Source organism: Solanum dulcamara, chromosome 10, assembly GCF_947179165.1.
Source record: "Solanum dulcamara chromosome 10, daSolDulc1.2, whole genome shotgun sequence".
NCBI classification, from domain to species: domain Eukaryota; kingdom Viridiplantae; phylum Streptophyta; class Magnoliopsida; order Solanales; family Solanaceae; genus Solanum; species Solanum dulcamara.
In genome coordinates, this window is record NC_077246.1 from 3,920,696 (window position 1) to 3,940,151 (window position 19,456).

The window sequence follows — 19,456 nt, forward strand, 5'->3', positions numbered from 1 at the left end:
AATGATTCTGCTAGACCATTTTGAGTATGTACATGAGCGACCGGATGCTCAACTTTTATTCCAACCGACATACGATAATCATTAAATGATTGAGATGTGAATTCACCAGCATTATCAAGACGAATTGTCTTTATTGCATAATCTGGAAATTGTGCTCTTAACCTTATAATTTGAGCTAACAATCTCGCAAAAGCCATGTTGCGAGTTGATAATAAGCACACATGTGACCATCTTGTAGATGCATCTATCAAGACCATATAATATTTAAATGGTCCACATGAAGGGTGAATTGGCCCACATATATCACCCTGTATACGTTTCAAAAACGCAGGGGATTCAATCCCAACCTTAGTTGTTGATGGTTTGATAATCAGTTTTCCTTGGGAACAAGCAACACAAGAGAATTCCTTAGATTGAAGAATTTTCTGATTCTTCAAAGTGTGTCCATGTGAATTCTCAATAATTCTGCGCATCATATTATAACCGGGATGGCCCAATCGGTCATGCCAAATGATAAAATTATTAGAATTAGTAAACCTTTTGTTTACAATGACATGTGATTCAACAGTACCAATATTTGTATGGTACAACCCAGAAGAAATTACAGGTAATTTTTCGTGCACAATTTTTGTCTCCATATTTATTGTAGTAATATAAAGGTATTCAACCTTTCCTTCATTTGCAGTCTCAATATGATAGCCATTTTGACGAATAATCTTGAAATTTAACAAGTTTCTTTGAGACTTACTACAATACAATGCATTATCAATTACCAATATCGTTCCTCCAGGTAGTAATAAGGCCGCTTTTCCAGAGCCTTCAATCAATTTTGTACTACCAGATATTGTATTGACATAGGCCTTTTTCATAATCAAATGACAGAAATATTTTTTTTCTTTTAATATCGTATGAGTTGTGGCACTATCCAAAATGCACATATCTTTATTATTCATCTTAAATCCAATTGAAGACTGATAATTTTATTTATCTTCATAAAATAAAAATGCATTGTAAGAAATAAAATAAGTAACAATTTTGCTAGAAAAACATAAGTCCCTTTTTTTTAAAAGTTAAATTATGGTAATTTAAAAGTTTAAAAAATCATATGATTCAATTATGATGAATGTTACAATAATTTAGTTTATGGAATTATATACTTATTAACCTTAAATAAATATTATACATAAGTATTAGAAGAAGAGACACCACCTCTATTTGCCTTTCTTTTGAAAGAATTTTGATAAAGTCTTACAAAATGCTCAGGCGTCCGACATTCATTTTTCCAGTGGTCTTTCATGCCACAACAATGACAGTTACTTCTTGAAGTGCCATTTTGAGAACTGATATTGTTCTCCCTTTTATGTTGACCACCACCTCGACGATTATTAAATCGTCTTCTGTCATTGCCACGTCCACGCACATTATTGTGCCCATAATTTTTATTTTGTCTTCTTTCAGACTGACCATGTGCTTTTACCATATTTACCTCCGGTAACGGAGCAGTTTCAGTGGGACGGACTTCATGATTTTTCATTAAAAAAATATTATGTTGCTCAGCCACCAGAAGACATGATATCAATTCGGAGTATTTTTTAAAACCCTTTTCACGGTATTGCTGCTGTAATATTACATTAGAGGCATGAAAAGTAGTTAGTGTCTTTTCTAATATGTCCTCATCATTTATAGTTTCCCCACATAATTTTAATTGAGAAGTTATTCTAAATACAACAGAATTATACTCAATTACGGTTTTAAAATCTTGAAACCGTAAATGCATCCACTCATAACGAGCCCTTGGCAATACCGTTGCCCTGAGGTGGTCATACCTCCCTTTTAAGTCTTTCCACAATTCAAGTGGATCTTTCACTGTCAAGTGTTCCATTTTTAGGCTTTCATCTAGATGATGACGAAGAAAAATCATAGCCTTTGCTTTATCCTGACTTGATGCTGTATTTCCTTCAATTATAGCATCACCAAGACCCTTAGCGGTAAGGTGAATTTCAGTATCAAGTACCATGACAAATAATTTTTACCAGAAATATCAAGTGCCACAAATTCCAATTTTGACAAGTTTGACATAATGAAAATTAATTTAAAAGTAACAAAGATAACTTAAAAATTAAATTTCTTTAGTAGATATCCCTGATATAGAAGTTAATTTTCTGAAAAATTAGAGATTCGTGCTGATAACGTGTTATAAATTAACTAACTTGACAATTTTATAAAGGAAGAAGAACAAGAGAATATATATATATATATAAGTATTAATATAGAGAGAGTAGTAATATAGAGAGAGTAATAGTAATTTTCTTCTTTTATGTGTTTTGTGTGTTTTTACATTGAAGTTTAAGACTATATTTATAGCCATATTTACAAGTGGAGGAAAATATTAATGGACAATTTACCCACTTAAAAAGTAAATGGACTATCCACCATTGTAAAGTGGACAACCATTTTACCTTGTATATATATATCATGATTTTTTGCCCCTTCCACTCCTCTAGCTCGGCCCCTCCACTTCAATATTTATATTCTACACGACAATCCAAATATGTTCTAAATTCGTAATATTTTAGTCCGCGAACCGAACAACCCCTAGTCTTAGACCTAAGGGGCATTTTGTCACTAAATATTTCTTTCCCCCCTTATCTTATTAAAGTCCTTTTAGTTTAGACTTTCAGCTTGGATTTGGTTTTCCAGTGTTTCTTGAAAACCTTATCACTTAACACTCTCCTCAATTCTTCCTTCCTCTCCATAAACCCTACCAAAACCCTAGCAAAAACATGGCTTTCCTCCCTTGTCCATTGAGATATAGCAAAATGAACAGTCTTTTTCTACTGAAAAAGTCTTCATCTTCACTAACCTCAAAAAGGGTCTCCATTAATGCCATTTCCCATATCTTCAGTGACAAATTTAGTCCCAGAAATGCCCTTCCAGTTCCTCAAATTCACAGCTTTACCACTTCTTTAACGATATCAGAACCACCAATGAACTGGGTTAATGGTAAATTTGGGTATAGTGTTAAGGGATTTCATGGGGGTGGCTGTTGTTTACAGGCAGCGACGGCGACGGCGACGGCGATGGTGGATTTGGAAGAGGATTGTGATGAAGGGATTGAGATTTCGAAACTTGGGATTTCTGAGGAAATTGTTTCAGCTTTGGCACAAAGGGGAATTACTAGTCTTTTTCCAATTCAGGTGTTTTAAACTGTTATAATTTTATTTTATTTTTAAAAGGATTGCATTTTTAGCTCCTAATTTTGCTATATTTGTGTATTCGTTGATTGATATTCAATTTTTTTGATAAAATGAGTAATTTCCATTTGAGAAAAAGAAAAGCATTTTACCTCTTATTTTTAAGTATAATTTTGTGTTTGAGAAAAAAATAGTAATTTAAGCTTAAAGGCGGTTCTCTGAAGTGCCTTGTTTAGATATCCGTCCTTACTAATAGTTGTAGTGTTGCTGTTGTAGATTTTGTAATTCGGGTTCTTTTACTATCTGCTATATCTTGTACTTTGATTGTGGTATTAATTTGTTGTAGTTACTGTTGTGTTACTATATGTTGTTTTTGTTACTATCTTACTATAAGTTATTTCGTGTACATTTGTTACCTCTTTTTCTAGAATGCTTTGGACTATTTAAACTTGGGCCACGCTAGTCTTGCTAGATCCCACTTTGTTGGACTATATTGGGTATGTTGTTGTGCACTTCTCCAAATTTGGAATCTAATTCCAAGTTAGATTTGCGGAGTTTTACAACCAAATAGTAATTTTGAAACAAAGTGAAAAATTATTTTGAAATCAACAACATACTCAGTGAAATTCCACAAGTGAGGTCTGGGAAGGGTAGAATGTATGCAGACCTTATCAGTTACCACTGCCTCACGGTGGTAGAGAAACTATTTTTGAAGGACCCTCGGGCCTCGGCTCAAGTGCAACAAATCCCAGTATAGAGAAAAATGAATAATTCTCATGGTCAAACAACAACCCCTTAATAAATTCTTGTAAAGAACATTGAGGTGTGTCAGGTGTGAAAGATTGTTCTTTACTTATTTTTGTCAATTGTTTTGGGCGAGCTTTCTTGTTTGTGTTTGGTCTTATATGCTTTGCTTAATATGTTGTTTTGGGCCTCCCTCGGATAAAGGAAGAGATATCTAAATATTTGTTCTTCTAATAGACATATTTTCATTTGGCTTGGTTTCTGATCAAAACTGAAAATCTATGAAAAAATTCTGATTCAAGATGGATGTTTTTCCTTTTGGCTTGTATCAGAAAGCTGTTTTGGAACCAGCAATGCAGGGGTCCGACATGATTGGCCGAGCTAGAACTGGAACTGGAAAGACACTAGCTTTTGGCATTCCTATCATGGATAAGATCATTCGCTTCAACAAAAAAAATGGGTTTGATCACTTCACTCTGTTTTTTTGTGAGGTTTATTTAGTAATAGGTAGATCTGGTAGCAACATTTAGTTTCAAAAAAAAAAAGAAGCTATGGTAGCAACATAAAGTATTATCTCATCTTAAGCTTGTCAAAGAGTTATTGAGAGAAAATGATAAAAATGGTCCATTATTTGTGGTATTGCACCAAGCTCTTGAAATAGACAAAAAAGAACATATACTACAAAATTTGTACTCCTAAATGTGAGTTCCCGTTAAATATTTTCTACTTTCATTGTTTCGATTAAATTTAACAATCAGAGTTTGGTTAATATCCGACGAAGACTAAAAATGCTCACTTTTGGCAAACTTAAAGGATCAAAACTGCTCCAGTGATACTTAAATGACTATTTTAAACCTACTATCAAAGATAAGGCACCATTTTTGTCATTTTCTTGAGTTATTGATGACTATTAAATTCTGCTAATCTGTTGATAATGTTAAATTCGTTACAATTGAATTATTTTTTGGTTATTTTAAACTATACAGACGGGGAAGAAACCCTTTAGCATTGATCTTGGCTCCCACTAGAGAACTTGCACGCCAGGTGGATAAAGAATTTTATGAGTCTGCTCCTGTTTTGGATACGCTATGTGTTTATGGTGGGGTCCCCATTTCACGCCAAATGAGTACTCTGAACAGGGGAGCAGACATTGTTGTTGGGACACCTGGTCGTATCATAGATTTGCTGAAGAGAGGGTCTTTGAATTTGTCAGATATTCAGTTTGTTGTTCTAGATGAAGCTGATCAGATGCTTAATGTGGGATTCGCAGAGGATGTTGAAACCATTTTAGAAAATGTTCGGCAGAAACATCAGACATTGATGTTTTCAGCCACGATGCCAAGTTGGATATTGAAACTTACCAAGAAGTTCTTGAAGAAACCAATTCACGTTGATCTTGTGAGGCTGCTATTCTAACTTACTGTCTTATTTGTGTCGAGTATCCTAGAGGTTTTCTATGCTCAATAATTATGTGTAAATGTGCGTGCAGGTAGGAGATTCTGACCAGAAATTAGCTGATGGCATTTCCTTGTATTCAATTGCTTGTGAGATGCGTCAAAAACCAGCAGTTCTTGGACCCTTAATATCGGTATGAATCTATAGCTTACTAGGCTGTCTTGCATAAATAGTACCGCATGCATAAGTATAAGAATAGAACTGGTATTGTTAATGCCATGGTTTACTTTGTATAAGAATAGTATTGAATAGTGTGTATAAGTAATACTAATATTAGTTTTGCTAGACTTAAATTTGCAACCTAACATTGTACTAAAATTTTATAGCAGCATTTTATTCTACCTAATACACACTACCAAATGACCCCTTGGAAGCACTTTTTAAAAGTTTAGCCAAACACTAATTGCTTTTCAAAAGTGATTTTTGAATTGATTAATCAAATACAAACTGTTTCTAAACTAAGTTGATTTTAGAAGCTTGGTCTAACAGGCTATAAGTCTCTTATTGTCATATATGTTGTTGCCGCCCACCATAAGGAGTAAAATGACTTCTTGTTCTTTTTCTAATAAAATTTCATGTCTGAGCATATATTTATTCTTCAGGAGCATGCAAAAGGAGGCAAGTGTATTGTCTTCACTCAAACAAAGCGTGATGCTGATAGGTTAGCAGGTGCAATGCAAAGAACTTTGAAGTGTGAAGCTTTGCATGGAGATATCTCACAAAGCCAGAGGGAGAGAACTTTATCTGGTTTCCGACAAGGTCAATTTAATGTATTGGTGGCCACCGATGTTGCTGCTCGAGGACTTGATGTACCTAATGTTGATCTGGTTGGTCTTTCATGCTTTTATTTGCCTAATTATTTAACCATGTTTCAAGCATTCTTATTCCTTGTCTTCCTTTCTATTTCCACTTCATGAAAAGAAACACTGAGGAGGGAAGATAAGCTTATAAATCCGTTTTAGGTTCTAAGAAAGAGTTATGGCTACATACGTCACCTGAGGTTAGAAGTTACTATACATAAACTTAAATGTTTATGGAATCTTAGAAAGTGTAGGACACAAAATTTTAAAGAAATTATGATAAACATATAAACACTGCCATATATGAGACAAATTTCACATCATTTACAGAGTCATTTTTGAACACCCTTTCAGAAACAAACAAAACCTTTTCAAGAATATAAGTAAATATTTTATCATAAGAGAAATGTGCACCAAGAGCGCACTACAATGGCTTTTCAATAGCTGCATGTCTAGTGAGCTCAAAATGCTGTTCAGGGAAGGAAGCAGTTGGGTGATTCTTCAATAACTATTAAGAAAAAAAGTCTTTTATGCTGTTATCCAAAACAGAAAGAGAAGAAATGTGTTCATGCTTGAAGGTTTAGAGTCTTCTTTAATGCAGTTTGCTTTATCTTATTTTGCTCTGTGAAGTTAAAGTAGAGATTTTGGTGCTCAGGTGATACATTATGAACTTCCGAACAATTCAGAGATCTTTGTTCATCGATCTGGTCGAACTGGACGTGCTGGGAAGAAAGGAAGTGCCATTCTCATGCATTCCACAAGACAGCATAGGGATGTAAAAGGTATTGAACATGATGCCGGATGCAGATTTACTGAGGTAAGGATGCTTATACCTTACAGTTTTACTTATTCAATCCTCACTTGAATTTGCTGTCATTTTCACTTATGGAGATAGGGAGGATGCAATAGATGCATGTTGCTATGCTTGTTTGTGGTAATTGCATAATGATCTGTTTCTAGCCGCAGACCCTTGGGGGATCGTTTGGTTTGAGGTATAAGCCAAATTAATCTTGGTATGTAAATCAGTATTACTTTATACCAGGTTTGGTTTCCGGAATTAAAATCCATATTCCACCTTCTATCCCATATAAAATAATACATAAATTTCCATATAACTTATCCTCATATTAGTTATACCATTTTTGGGCTGAAATATTCTGCAGTTCTTCTATACTCACTTCTAATAGTTCTTGATGGTTCATCTCCTAAACTCAAATCTTAAATAAGGAAAATTTGCTAGCTGGTGATGACCGGACTTCTCTCCTTTATGATGCTGACAGTTTTCCCCTGTTCTTTCTTGTCATGCTACACTGAATACAGAATTGTTCTCATCGAATTATCTTTTCTGCATGTACTTGCTGAAAAAAGCTCCCAACAATTAAAGTAGAAGCTGGAGCAGCAGAAATGTATAGTGACATGGGCAAAGATGTTGGCCGCTTTGGCTCCTCCTATGGAGGCGGCACCATGCGTAGTCGATCTAGTGATTTTGGTGGAGGCCGTTCTGGTGGCTATGGAAATAAGAGCAGCAAGTTTGATCGAGAAGGCGCTTCATCTTCTGTTCGAACAGGTGGATACGGTGTAACTGGTTCAGGAAGATCAAGGGGTGGCTTTAGTGGACCTAGCTCAGGCCGCTCCAGAAAGTTTGGTGGTGGTTCAGGAGACACACGAGGCTCAAAACGTTTGGGTGGTTTCCGTAACTTTGGTAGTTTTGGAAGCTCCAAAAGTTCAAATCGGTCGACTAACTTTGCAGAAGAGTTGGGTTCAGGCCGTTCTAGAAGATTTGGAGATTCGGATTATGACCGAAACACCCCTTCAAGCCGTTTTGATGACTTCGGAGATGACAAAGATAGTGGGGAATGGTGATCAGAGTCGGGGAAGGAACCATTTCTAACTCCGTTGCAAGGCAAGTTTCATTCTCCAATACCTGTAGATACTACTGAACATAAAATGTTGAAAAGAAGATTAAAAAAGCTAAGTCTATAGGATGTTAAGCTAGCGTGCGGTTTATTATTGGGTCTGTCATGATGCACATATTGGAGGGACTGCTCCTTGAATAGTTTTTGTAGTTGTGGGAAGAATTCTTTCAGAAGGACATAAAACATGTTGCAGCTGATGAATTATTCCAAAGATACTGCAGTCAACTCACATTGGTTGATATGATGCTATTAGGCCCACCAACATATGCATGTGATTGTTTTGACTACTATGCTGCATTTCATTGTACTTAGGACCAGAAAAATTTAGGGGGCGGGGATATTACAGTCAAACCTCTCTATAACATCATTTGTTCCGATATCTTTTTGGATGCTATAACAAAAAATGATGTTTACCAAACATATAACATAACATGAAAGATCGGTTCCACTAAAAACATGGTTATTAATAGTGAAATGTTGTTTAGAGGTCCTGTATATTTCTTGTCTGATGTATAATACCAGAAGCAAAGAATGATCTGATAATATCATGCTGCCTCCATCATAGGAAGCTCCTAAGGTTTTAATAATATCATGCTGCCTCCATCATAGGAAGCTCCTAAGGTTTTAACCGAAGGATTATATTCTCACGTAATGGCTTTGGTTGATTCAGGAGATGTGGCCATTCAATAGATGATGATGAAGATGAACTCCGATGTGTGAAGTGTATGTGTTGATTATCAGGTGCTGTAGTTAGAGTATCAGCATCTACACAAGATGCTATAACTCATTACATTATAAAATAACACTTCAACATCTACTTGGTCTCGAAAGGCACCTACATGCTTATATGTAATCGATAGCTACCAAGTTCTCATCATTACTGGCATTGTATTTCTTCGCTTTATGTTTATAATTCTTTGATCTCAAGCTTGGGATGAATATTTTTTGCAAAAGATCATGTTGGCACTTGCTAGTAGTACCTAGTGTTTGTAATGTTCTGATTTCAGTATAAATTTTGTACAAGCCTAGACCTTATTTATTAACCATTTTATGAGGATGTATTGAATTATTGAATCAACAGGTGAAAAAGGTTACAATGGAAAGTGTATTTAGTTTATGTTTTGCACTTGGAAATAGTGATTTTTCTAAACTATTATAGACTTCATAGTGTTATTCTGGACATTTCAAACAGTATCATTAGAACAAATAAGCTATTTCTTTCAAATCTTAAAAAAATGTATTAGCTTACTTAAAACATACATTAAAAATGCCCATCAACAAGGAAAAACTATTACTAGAGAGCTGCTATGTTTTGATAAAAGAGATCAATATGCTAATTTATATAGCTTTTCAACAAGTGAACAAAATTGCCAGTAAAATGTTCATAATCCTAGTTTTTGTTAGATTGACCAATGAATGAATTGATCTTCTAGTGCTACCAAAATCACTGGAATAAAAACAACTTTGTTCATAAACTTGATGTTGATCTGCTTTGTTGACTAAAGCTCTTTGCCTAGTTCACCAGTTCTGCAATTCAGCTTGGCTGAACATATCAGTATTGCAATGCCTCGACGTTTAGCGCACAATAGTTCTGCTGTTTTTCTTTGTAACAGCTTCAAGAAGCTTGTACATCCATCCATCTAGCATACCTATTACACAAAACAAATACCAACATATCAGTATGTTTGACTACATATTGAAGATTTCTGATAGAGGCTGACTAACAGTTAGATTTCTTCTGCAAGAAGCAATTTACGAGGGAAATGCCAGTCAAGAAAAAACTTTAACAAAGTTCAAACAGAGATTCCTTGCATGAGAACAGGGAAAAAGAGATTCAAACACTTGCTTGAGACTATTGGAGAAGGATTTCCCCCTAGGAAATAGCATTCAGCTCTTGATTTATGGGTAATCAGGAAGAACAAAGACAAGCCCAAGACTCAAAGTTTCTCATACCAAACATTGCTCAACATTTATCGTGCACCTGGGGAAATGATTTTTCACTTCTTCACAGTTATTCAAGTCAACAGCCTTCGGTTCAATTAAATGAGGAGCAGGGACTTATGGCTTATCAGTGGTTTTCACCTTAATTAAACCACACAGCTAAGTATTAAAGGCAAACCTGTCAAGGCAAATGTCCCACCCAAAACTGCACAGAGCCGAGTGATAAAGTGCAGAAAACTGCGACGTTCTTCTCTGATGGTCACGGTAATTGGTGACAGATCATATAAGAAGTACACAGCTGCATAAAGTAGCAAAAGACACTCAGTGAACAATGAAATACAGCAAGAGGAAAAGGGAGAAGGAGAACAGAGACTCACCTGGCCATGTCCGTTCAAAATCATGGATGGGAGAAAAGTACTCCGTTACAGAAAATTGATTAGTCGGTAAAACTTCTTTTGATATATATCTATATTCAGTTGGAACAACCTATATGACAAAAACCAGAACGTAAAAATAAGGAAGCACGAGAGTACGTCCAAGAGATTAAAAAATCATTGTGACTCAACACTTATCTTCCCCTCAAAGTAAAACAACAAGGAAATCCAGTTAAGCCAATCTGGATGCATGTTTCATCAAATGTTTCTTGTCAACACTGTTAGATTGTGTGAACCGTCTCATCTAGTCTAATTTTGTTATAAAGGAGACGTACCTATTTCAAGTCTACAACACACTTCTCATGCCTTCATTTTTTTTCTTTATCCAAACACATGGAAATAATTGTGTTGAGTGGCAGTAAGACTTGGATTAAGCTCTCAATTATTTTGTAAATTGTCCCATCTAAGAGTTTAAGTCGCTAGAGAGGAAACACGTTATTTGTTTATTTTAGATTCGCAACATACGAAACCCCTAAATGGTTTAGAGGAGGTTGGCCTAGTGGAGGAGATCTTTAACCTCCAACCATGAGGTTACTGGTCCAAGTCATCAAGGAATAAAAAAGTGGTAAAGGGCACTGCTGGCCCATGGGAGAGGATTTCAAAAAGAACAAATCCGCTAATTGTTTTCACTCTGGCTGCTAACAATTGCAGATATTTAGCCTTGGTGAAGAATAAGATAATTAGGTCCCTACAGTAAAGGAAAATAATGCAGGGTTAGGACTTCAATTTGGTTCATATGCCATACAACACGAAATAATCCAGCAAATTACTGAAGCATGCAGCCATAAATACAAGTATGTTTTTTCCATCACTTCAAGAAACTTGGTCAAGGCTCCTTATGTTAAAAAAAAGATAGAAAGAATGGCCAAGGCTGTGTTGTTATGCAATGCATTCAAACAAAACACTAAATTAGATATTCACAAACCTTAATGTAATATTTGAATGTGCCACTAGCTCCACGGAGAATTCGTGATGTTCCGTCTAGCGGGTTGTGAATACCTGGATATTTGGGCCCAAATGATAAATCATGGATAATATGGCTTACATTGACATGAGTAGACCTTTCAAAAATCTGCATTTTCAAAGGATGCAAATAAGAGTGAGCAAATACTCTTTAAGTGAAAAGAGAAAGTAATACTTCAAAGGCTAGTCTTTGTACTTCATAACATGGATTAAAATAAAAATGAAAATCAGCTTCTGAACTCAGACCAACTTAAGAAATATGGCTTGCTAATTTCTCTATACTCGTTTCACAAACTATCTAGAAACTCTCTGTACAACTTAAGAATCATAGATCAAAATACAAGCAAAATCTGAAAAGTAGCTTCAGCACAACCTTCCTTTTGCCGTGTACAAGTACAAAATAACTAGCAAGTTTGATTGAATCAGAGCTTTCACTTTACTTAAACCACCAACATATAACTTGATAGAACACCGGAAGCCGACGAAAAGAACTGTCTAACTCTCACACCTTTGGGAGGGTTATTGCCCAAGTTTCTTAAACAAACTCTTTTTAGCATCTTCCAACTATACCGCCGTAATTTCAAGGATCACAATTGCTCAAACAATTTGACCCGATAGATACCTTAGAATAGGACAAAATTCAATGCAATAGTATACACTTTCCAACAGTAGTGTATTTCCATCAAATCTATAAAAAAAATTATAAAATATCAACAGAGCTGACCATTTGAGCAACAAAAATGTTCAATCCATGAACGGACATGTGGAAATTCCCAGCAACTCGCTGGACATCTAAAGTGCCATACACCTGCACACAACAATGTCATCATCAGTTGGTGCAACACTGCCATCACTTAGTTAGCCAAAGTGGCCACATATTTTAGGCCCAAAGAGAGAAAGATAATGTGGGTGGGGGTGGGGGGAAATCACAAATACGAGAACAGGCATAATACGAAGCAACCAAAACATACCCTGCAGCCTTCCCCAGTAGCCAATGCTTGCTTAACCTTCTTGATCATATTTTGAGATTCTTCATCAATGCCCTGTAGATGGATCTTGTCTGAATCTTCATTATGTTCTTTGTGCACATCTGGTAAAAGTTGTTACTTAAAACCATGTTATCAATTTGTAGGAGATTAATACTCAATTGTGTTATGCAAGTTAGAGCACAAATTAATCAACTGATACATCCATAAAAAAAGAATTTCTCAAGTAATTTGGTTTTTGCAAGTTGGATCCATTTATCCGCTTCCAGAAAGAGAGAATTTGATAAAAGCCGCTAAGGTCTAACCAAAGTTCTTTATAAAAAAGGGAAGCCCGGTGCACTAAGGCTCCCGCTATGCGCAGGGTCCGGGGAAGGCCCCGACCACAAGGATCTATTGTACGCAGCCTTACCTTGCATTTCTGCTAGAGGCTGTTTCCAAGGCTTGAACCCGTGATCTCCTGGTCACATGGCAGCAACTTTACCAGTTACTCCAAGGCTCCCCTTCAACCAAAGTTCTTTATAGTTGTCAAGAAATTAACATTAACATGATCAACAGCCAAGGCCGCATAAAGCAGGTTTAAGGCAAAAGCACACCAGTGTACAACTTGGACTCAGATAAAGAGAAGCAGAGAGTTAAACTAATGCTACTATCCAAATGCAGAAGAACCAAAGGCATTACCATGTTTATGAGCTTCATGTTCCTTCTCAACAAGGTCTGACAAATACTCAGTGCCAGTGATATGGCCATCACTGTTCAAGCGAAGCTGCAAAAACTCTCAACCTTGATTGCCGAAAAGGCATGAAAAAAAAAGGATATGCCTGGGCATGCATACACTATAGAGTATAGATTGAATCTAAAAAATAAATACCAATTTGACAAAAAAGAAAATTGCAACTACTATAAACATGAAATAGAAGACAAATAACAAATATCTTCATAGTTTGCTTCAGTGTTACAAAGCTTGCAAAGATATATTCGCTTGACTAACAGACTGAAACTGGGAAGGTGTGGATGCCAAGGTACGACAATTCAAATTTGTAAGATTTAAGACTACCAGAAGTTCTAGCCTGCTAATACCAAGTTAAGAAAGAATGAGAAATGTTGGGGAAATTACACTGTCATCCCTAATTGCCGGGTTAACAAAGAGAGCAGGTGATAGGGAATTATAATAATTGTCCTACATATTGTGAGGCATTACGTTTTTTCTCGGGAAAACTACAGTAGAGTTGTAATTTACTAGTACAAAGCCTCGACCGCCTCTCTCATTTCCATAACTACAGCCTCTTGGGCATATAAGTTATTGGTATTTTGGACAAACCACCCATGCAAAAAGTTTCCTGCTTATTGCTAAAAGATCCTTAATATGTTTACGAAAAATCTAGCCTATGAAGCTACTGACAGAATATAAACCAATATGAAGTGTTAATGGGAAATACAAGAAAAGTAAAAAGGTCAATCATTTTTTATTTTATTTTGACAATGGTAACAGTAAAAAGGTCAATCATTTTAACCTACATCTCTTTTGTGTTTGTTAAGTTTTCCTTTTTGGCTTTTACCATTAAGAGAACTTTTCTTATAGTATCAATAGTATTTAAAGACTGTAACTTTAGAAGGTAGGATGATGACAAGTTATTTTGAAATTGTAATGAAGGAGGAGGATAAGTAGTTATGACAAACTAGAATGGACATCAAAGTATCTTACCCAAAACCTAAGCATGGCATAATCAATGCTGCAAGTCATAACCATCAAAACTAGAAACACATTATATTCGTTAAATTATTCAGATGCCACTATGACTAGATTGCCCGTTTTGGATACGATAAAATCAAACGTCCCCCCCCCCCCCGGCCAAAAAAAAAGAACCAGTGACTAGATAACCAGTAAATTTACAAACATATCTTAGAAGAAGACAACCAAAAACAAAAGTGAAATCCAAAAAATCAGTAAAAACAGAACAATCCTTTTCTTCTTCCATTTCCCTGACACGCACGCTTAAAGTAGATTTTTTTTTTCTATATGACAAACCAGAAACAAAAAGTTTTGTTTACAATACTTTTGACTGGAAAGGCACCAGAATAATTGCGTTGACTATTGTAGGTCTGATAACATGATAACAAATTGATTCATCCCATAAAACTTTTATCTAAGGCATAAAAGTTTCTTTAACTAGAATCCAACAACATTAACATTATGATCCTAGTCTCTTTTTCATTTGAAACAGTAAGAAACACAATTTACTAAAACGTGTAACAATCTAGCCGTGTTATGCATTACCCTGTAGTACAAAACATTCTTGTTTAGTTTTCAGTTCGATGGGCAGCGGAATTTTTTCATTTGTCACAGTAGACCAATTACCTTCCATATGTTTGTATCAAGATCTACTTCATGCTTCCCCGACATATCAATAGCATCTACACTTAGAACTACCAAAAAGAATAAATTGATCAACCGCTGAAACATTACGAAAAAATTATTACCAAAGAAAAGCAAAACTCATATTAAAATAAATAAACAAATCCGAACAGCAAGTAGAGAATATTGACTTACCATCACAAGGTAGAGAGGGGAATGTCATATTTATGTGAATGGGAAGATTTTCTCCACGTCTCATGTCAACAGCCATCTGCACAAACGAAAGTCACAACACAAACTCACTTCAAATGAGCTACACTAAGCTAAACTTGAAGATGATTTCATCAAAGAGATGTGAACTACCTGATAAACAGTATTTATATTAAGATAGTAACTCAGTTCATGCAAGAACAATGTTACCATAATTAGCAGTCCCACAACAGAAACTGGTAATGAAAAAAGAAGAAAGAGTAAAGTTAGTAAAAGAATCAAACTCAAGTAAAACACAGACACAACATAAGCAAGAAATATTCTACATGTTCATTCAAAAGTAAAGCTAAATCGGTGAAAATGTTAGAGAGAATTGCTTATGATTCTCACGGAAAAGGTCGGGGATAGGTAACACAGATAAAGCACAAATATATAGTGGTTAGCACCAATCAGGTAAAGATCAACTTCACTTTTCACCCACATAAACATTGTGGCATTCACCATCAATAGGTTGCATCCTCGTAATCTGTTACTTACGAAATAGCTATCTTTTTCTATTTTTAACATTCAAATCATCATGAAAATAAGAGAAAAACAATTGGGGTGGGTGAAAATAAGGAGTGGAAGTTCTGCTACTCAACAGTACTCAAGTGTCATTCTCATCTAATGCTAAGAAAAATCCAGTAATTCAAACATCTGAATACTCTCATCTGCAGAACATGAAAACTTACATATCAAACGAATTCCAATATCTGATGAATAAATCTATTCTAGAACATCTACCTAAAATCAGCTAAAAAGATCTCCTATATCTAACTGATTTTCTCATTCTTTTGGGATTAACTTCCTTGGTTGATGTTCCAGGGATTGTGTACTGGAATCAATCCAATAGCTCAGAAGCAAGTGGTACCATACACCATATCCACCGAAAAATCTTTTGGCAAGGAATCCGTGGAGGCAAATCGACGGAAGAGCAAGAACAAGGCCCGGTTCATGTGGGATAAGGCCATATGGTTTCTAATAGGAGGAAAATGAGTTTGAGAAATTAGAAAGTAAAGTGCCTGAATTTCAAGGCAGTACTCTAGATAATAGAGAGAACAATTGATGAACACATCATTCATCTATTCTCCACAACTATCAGGCATGCACCTCTTCTTCAAACCAATCTCAACCAAAAACCCTATACTTGATGAAGATGGGAATTGTAATTAAAAATTAAAACCGTCCTCTAACAATGAACCAAAAGTACTAAATAATTGTTGGATTTAAGATCAAATGTTTTGCTATGAGAATACTTTTTAGAATAAGAGTAGTCAAAACTCCTGTCATCTGAAATCAAATTATCAAAACGAAGGAACCAAAGAGGAAAAAAAATCAAAGATGGCCAAGGCAAAGAGGTGAAAATGTAACTAGTAACACTAACAAGGATAAAGAGAAGTTTTCAAGACATTTCGTTTCTGGACAGCGATCATACAAGGAAAAGGATACTACTTTATTCAAAGCCTTAAAATGATCTCTTATAATCATTTCCTAAATTCAATGATCACATAAAAACTAGCTCATGATCATCCAAATAAAATACAAAACAATTCCTAGGTTCTCATATAAAGAGAAGAGAAGATTAAGACAATACATGGAATTGATCAATTTTGTCTCAAGTCAGCTATATGAATTCCAGTAAAACAACTAAGAACGCAGAGAATCAATCAACTATGCATCATTCTCACCTTAGTTAAGGCTGGCTATAAGAATCCTCTCTATTCATTCCACTCACAAGGGTAAATGAAACCTTTCAACACTTTTTGTTTTTGATCAATTATGCCTCGATCCCAAATTAGTTGGATCATCTGTATGAGACCGTGGAAGCAATCACTAATACTTGTATTAGGGTAACCTGTCAACATCACATCCCTTGGGATGAAGCCCTTACCTGAATCTTCCTAACGTGGGATGTTTTGTGTACCGGGCTCCTCTTTTTTAGCTATATGAATTCTAGATGCGAGCCTATCTCATTAAGAAATAATTAAGAACAAATGCAGAGAATCAATCAACTATTCCTCATTCCCACATTAGTTAAGGTTGGCTATAAGAATCATCCCAATATATATTCCACTCAATGCAGGCTCATTTTGTAAACCAAAGAAAAAGCACAAGAATAAAAAAGGATTAAGATCAAATACCAAAGGCACCAAACTTGGTTTTCTGCAACAAGTGTTCTTCAGCTCGAGGAAATGCATCAATAGCTCTTAATGCTTGCTTCACACCCATTTTTTTTTCTCTCCTTTATTTCCAAGATTTGATAATGCTGCTCCAAACACATCAAACTGAAAACATCTTAAAGTTTTAAAACACAAGAAATTCATAAGCTTTTATATTTATTTTTTTAAAAAATTGGGGGTTTGGGATAGGGAAATCCAGAGGGGATTAAAAGGTACGGAATCGATCTCTCACCTTAAGAGGTGAAAATTCATGTAACCAATCAACTGAGACACTAAAATTCCCTCGAGCTTTCATATTTATCCATCCATCAATCAATCAATTTAACAAATGAAACATCCGTATTTTTTTATTTTTTTGCTCTAATCAACCCCATTCATTCAAAATCCCAACTTTACTTGTAATTAACTAATCATTTTGCTCAAATTAAACCTAATTTAGGAAATAAAATGACTTTATAAAGCTAAAATCCATCATTTATAAAGAAATCGAAACGAATTACATATAAGCCAAAAATGAATTAGCTTTACCAATGCCTTGTTACATTTTAGAGAGAGAAAGTACCTATAATGTAGAGAGAGAATGGGCCCGGAAAACGAAACTCCGATCTCCGGCGCTTCTCATAAGAAGGAAGTCCGACGGAAAATTCGAAATTACGACGAAGACTATTTTTAAAAAGGTAATAATGTAATTTTGTTGACTAGTTTCTAGCTGCTATTTTAATTTTAAGGTCGATTCATTTTTAATTGTTCATTTTCAACTTTGCATGTTATTCGAAACTTGTTTAATATGAGAGATAAAAAATATATAATTAATTTTAAAATAATTTTATTTTATATTTAATTGGCATAAAATCGTAAAACGATTGTAAATTAATTATTTAAAAATGAAATAAAATTCTTAGAATAGCTAATTCCGAAATAACTTGTTTCTCAATCAAATCAATCCTTAAAGTTAATTCTTTTGATTTTGATTTTATTTACTTTTTTTTGAATTTGATTCTGTTTTCGATAAGACCTTCGTACTAATTTTTTCAAAAAAAATAAATTAGTGAAATATAACAATTATATAATTTTTCAAACAAATATAAAATAAATCATGACATTGAACTAAAATATAACATAAACAAAAATAACAATTATAAAACCCATAAAACAAACAACGCTAATAAAAATAATTAATTATTATCAAATCAAACAATTATAATGTTTTCTTTTTCAATATGAAATTAAATCAAACTACTATTAATTCTTATTTCAATTTAATTCAATTTATCAATTCTCTTTGAATACTCCAATCAAAATATTATTCAACTATGAAGTTTATGTGATTATTTTTTTTTACTTAATATTTCATAGTTCAATTCTCACAATTTGTTCTTACATCTTAGATATTTAAATAAATCTTCTTGCTAAAGAAATTCAATATTATACGTTCCTTCTTAGAGGTGATCTGTTAAACGCACTCAAATTTGCATACAATAATACTTACATTAGTACTACTAATCCTCTTGTATTTTTTGCTCCTCGAAATTTAAATTATCTAAATTTTAATTATTATATTAATATGATATAACAAATATTATATAAATTGAGATAGAATAAAAATATTTTTTTTTTTATTTTGATACATACAAGTTACAATAATAACATATCTAGTAGAATCTATCTTATAAATAACGTTTGAGAGGTAGAGTGTACACATATGTTATCACTTATCTCAGTAAAATCTATCTTATAAATAACGTTTGAGAGGTAGAGTGTACACATGTGTTATCACTTATCTCATACTTAGGGCTGTTTAAAATCGAATCGAAATTGATAATCCAATAAAAAAAAGTTATTGATTTATCGATAATGGTTATTGGTTTAGCGGTTTCGATAATGATTTTAATTTTTTTTTATTGTTGGATTATCGGTTCTTAACAATTTAAAATTTTTTCATAATGGGTTAATTGATAACACCGATAGTAAATTATTATACCATTTGGTATATAAAGCTCTTGACTTAGAGTTTAGTTTTATACTTTTATTTCAGGTTATCCTAAACTCTCAGTTATTCTATAATGTGATAATGTTTTTTTGAGCAAACTACAATTTATAACTCATATACATGATTCATTTGGTTTGTCAGCTTATTTTAAGTGATTTTCAATGATTTCTTTTGTGTCAAATTTTTACGGTTAAACCGATAACCAAATCAATAACGATCAATAATCGATAAGTCAATAGCTTCACAATTTC

General features: G+C 34.3%; 2 protein-coding genes across 4 annotated transcripts; one reads left to right on the top strand and one right to left on the bottom strand.

Moving 5' to 3' along the window:
• The first annotated feature begins 2,626 nt into the window (after nt 1-2,626).
• LOC129870299 (DEAD-box ATP-dependent RNA helicase 53, mitochondrial-like) lies at nt 2,627-9,226 on the top strand. Its single transcript, XM_055945027.1, has 8 exons — nt 2,627-3,197; nt 4,271-4,398; nt 4,925-5,336; nt 5,428-5,526; nt 5,996-6,220; nt 6,849-7,010; nt 7,562-8,096; nt 8,780-9,226. Exons 1-7 carry the CDS (start codon nt 2,784-2,786, stop codon nt 8,054-8,056), a joined length of 1,935 nt encoding a protein of 644 aa, XP_055801002.1. The 5' UTR covers nt 2,627-2,783; the 3' UTR covers nt 8,057-8,096; nt 8,780-9,226.
• A 186-nt stretch (nt 9,227-9,412) lies between these two features.
• Nucleotides 9,413-17,912, bottom strand: LOC129870300 (uncharacterized). 3 transcript variants are annotated; one of them, XM_055945030.1, is made up of 12 exons: nt 17,778-17,912; nt 17,177-17,301; nt 15,150-15,232; nt 14,982-15,057; nt 14,790-14,857; nt 13,112-13,196; nt 12,419-12,537; nt 12,172-12,255; nt 11,410-11,556; nt 10,428-10,536; nt 10,229-10,348; nt 9,413-9,758 (listed from the first exon to the last, which is right to left on the bottom strand). In XM_055945030.1, the coding sequence occupies exons 2-12, from the start codon at nt 17,262-17,264 to the stop codon at nt 9,685-9,687; spliced, it is 1,053 nt and encodes a 350-aa protein (XP_055801005.1). In that variant the 5' UTR covers nt 17,265-17,301; nt 17,778-17,912; the 3' UTR covers nt 9,413-9,684. The 3 variants fall into 3 exon arrangements, with proteins under 3 accessions (XP_055801005.1, XP_055801003.1, XP_055801004.1); XM_055945028.1 differs by having other exon boundaries at nt 17,177-17,320; nt 17,778-17,902; XM_055945029.1 differs by having other exon boundaries at nt 17,177-17,330; nt 17,778-17,902.
• Between the last annotated feature and the right edge of the window lie 1,544 nt (nt 17,913-19,456).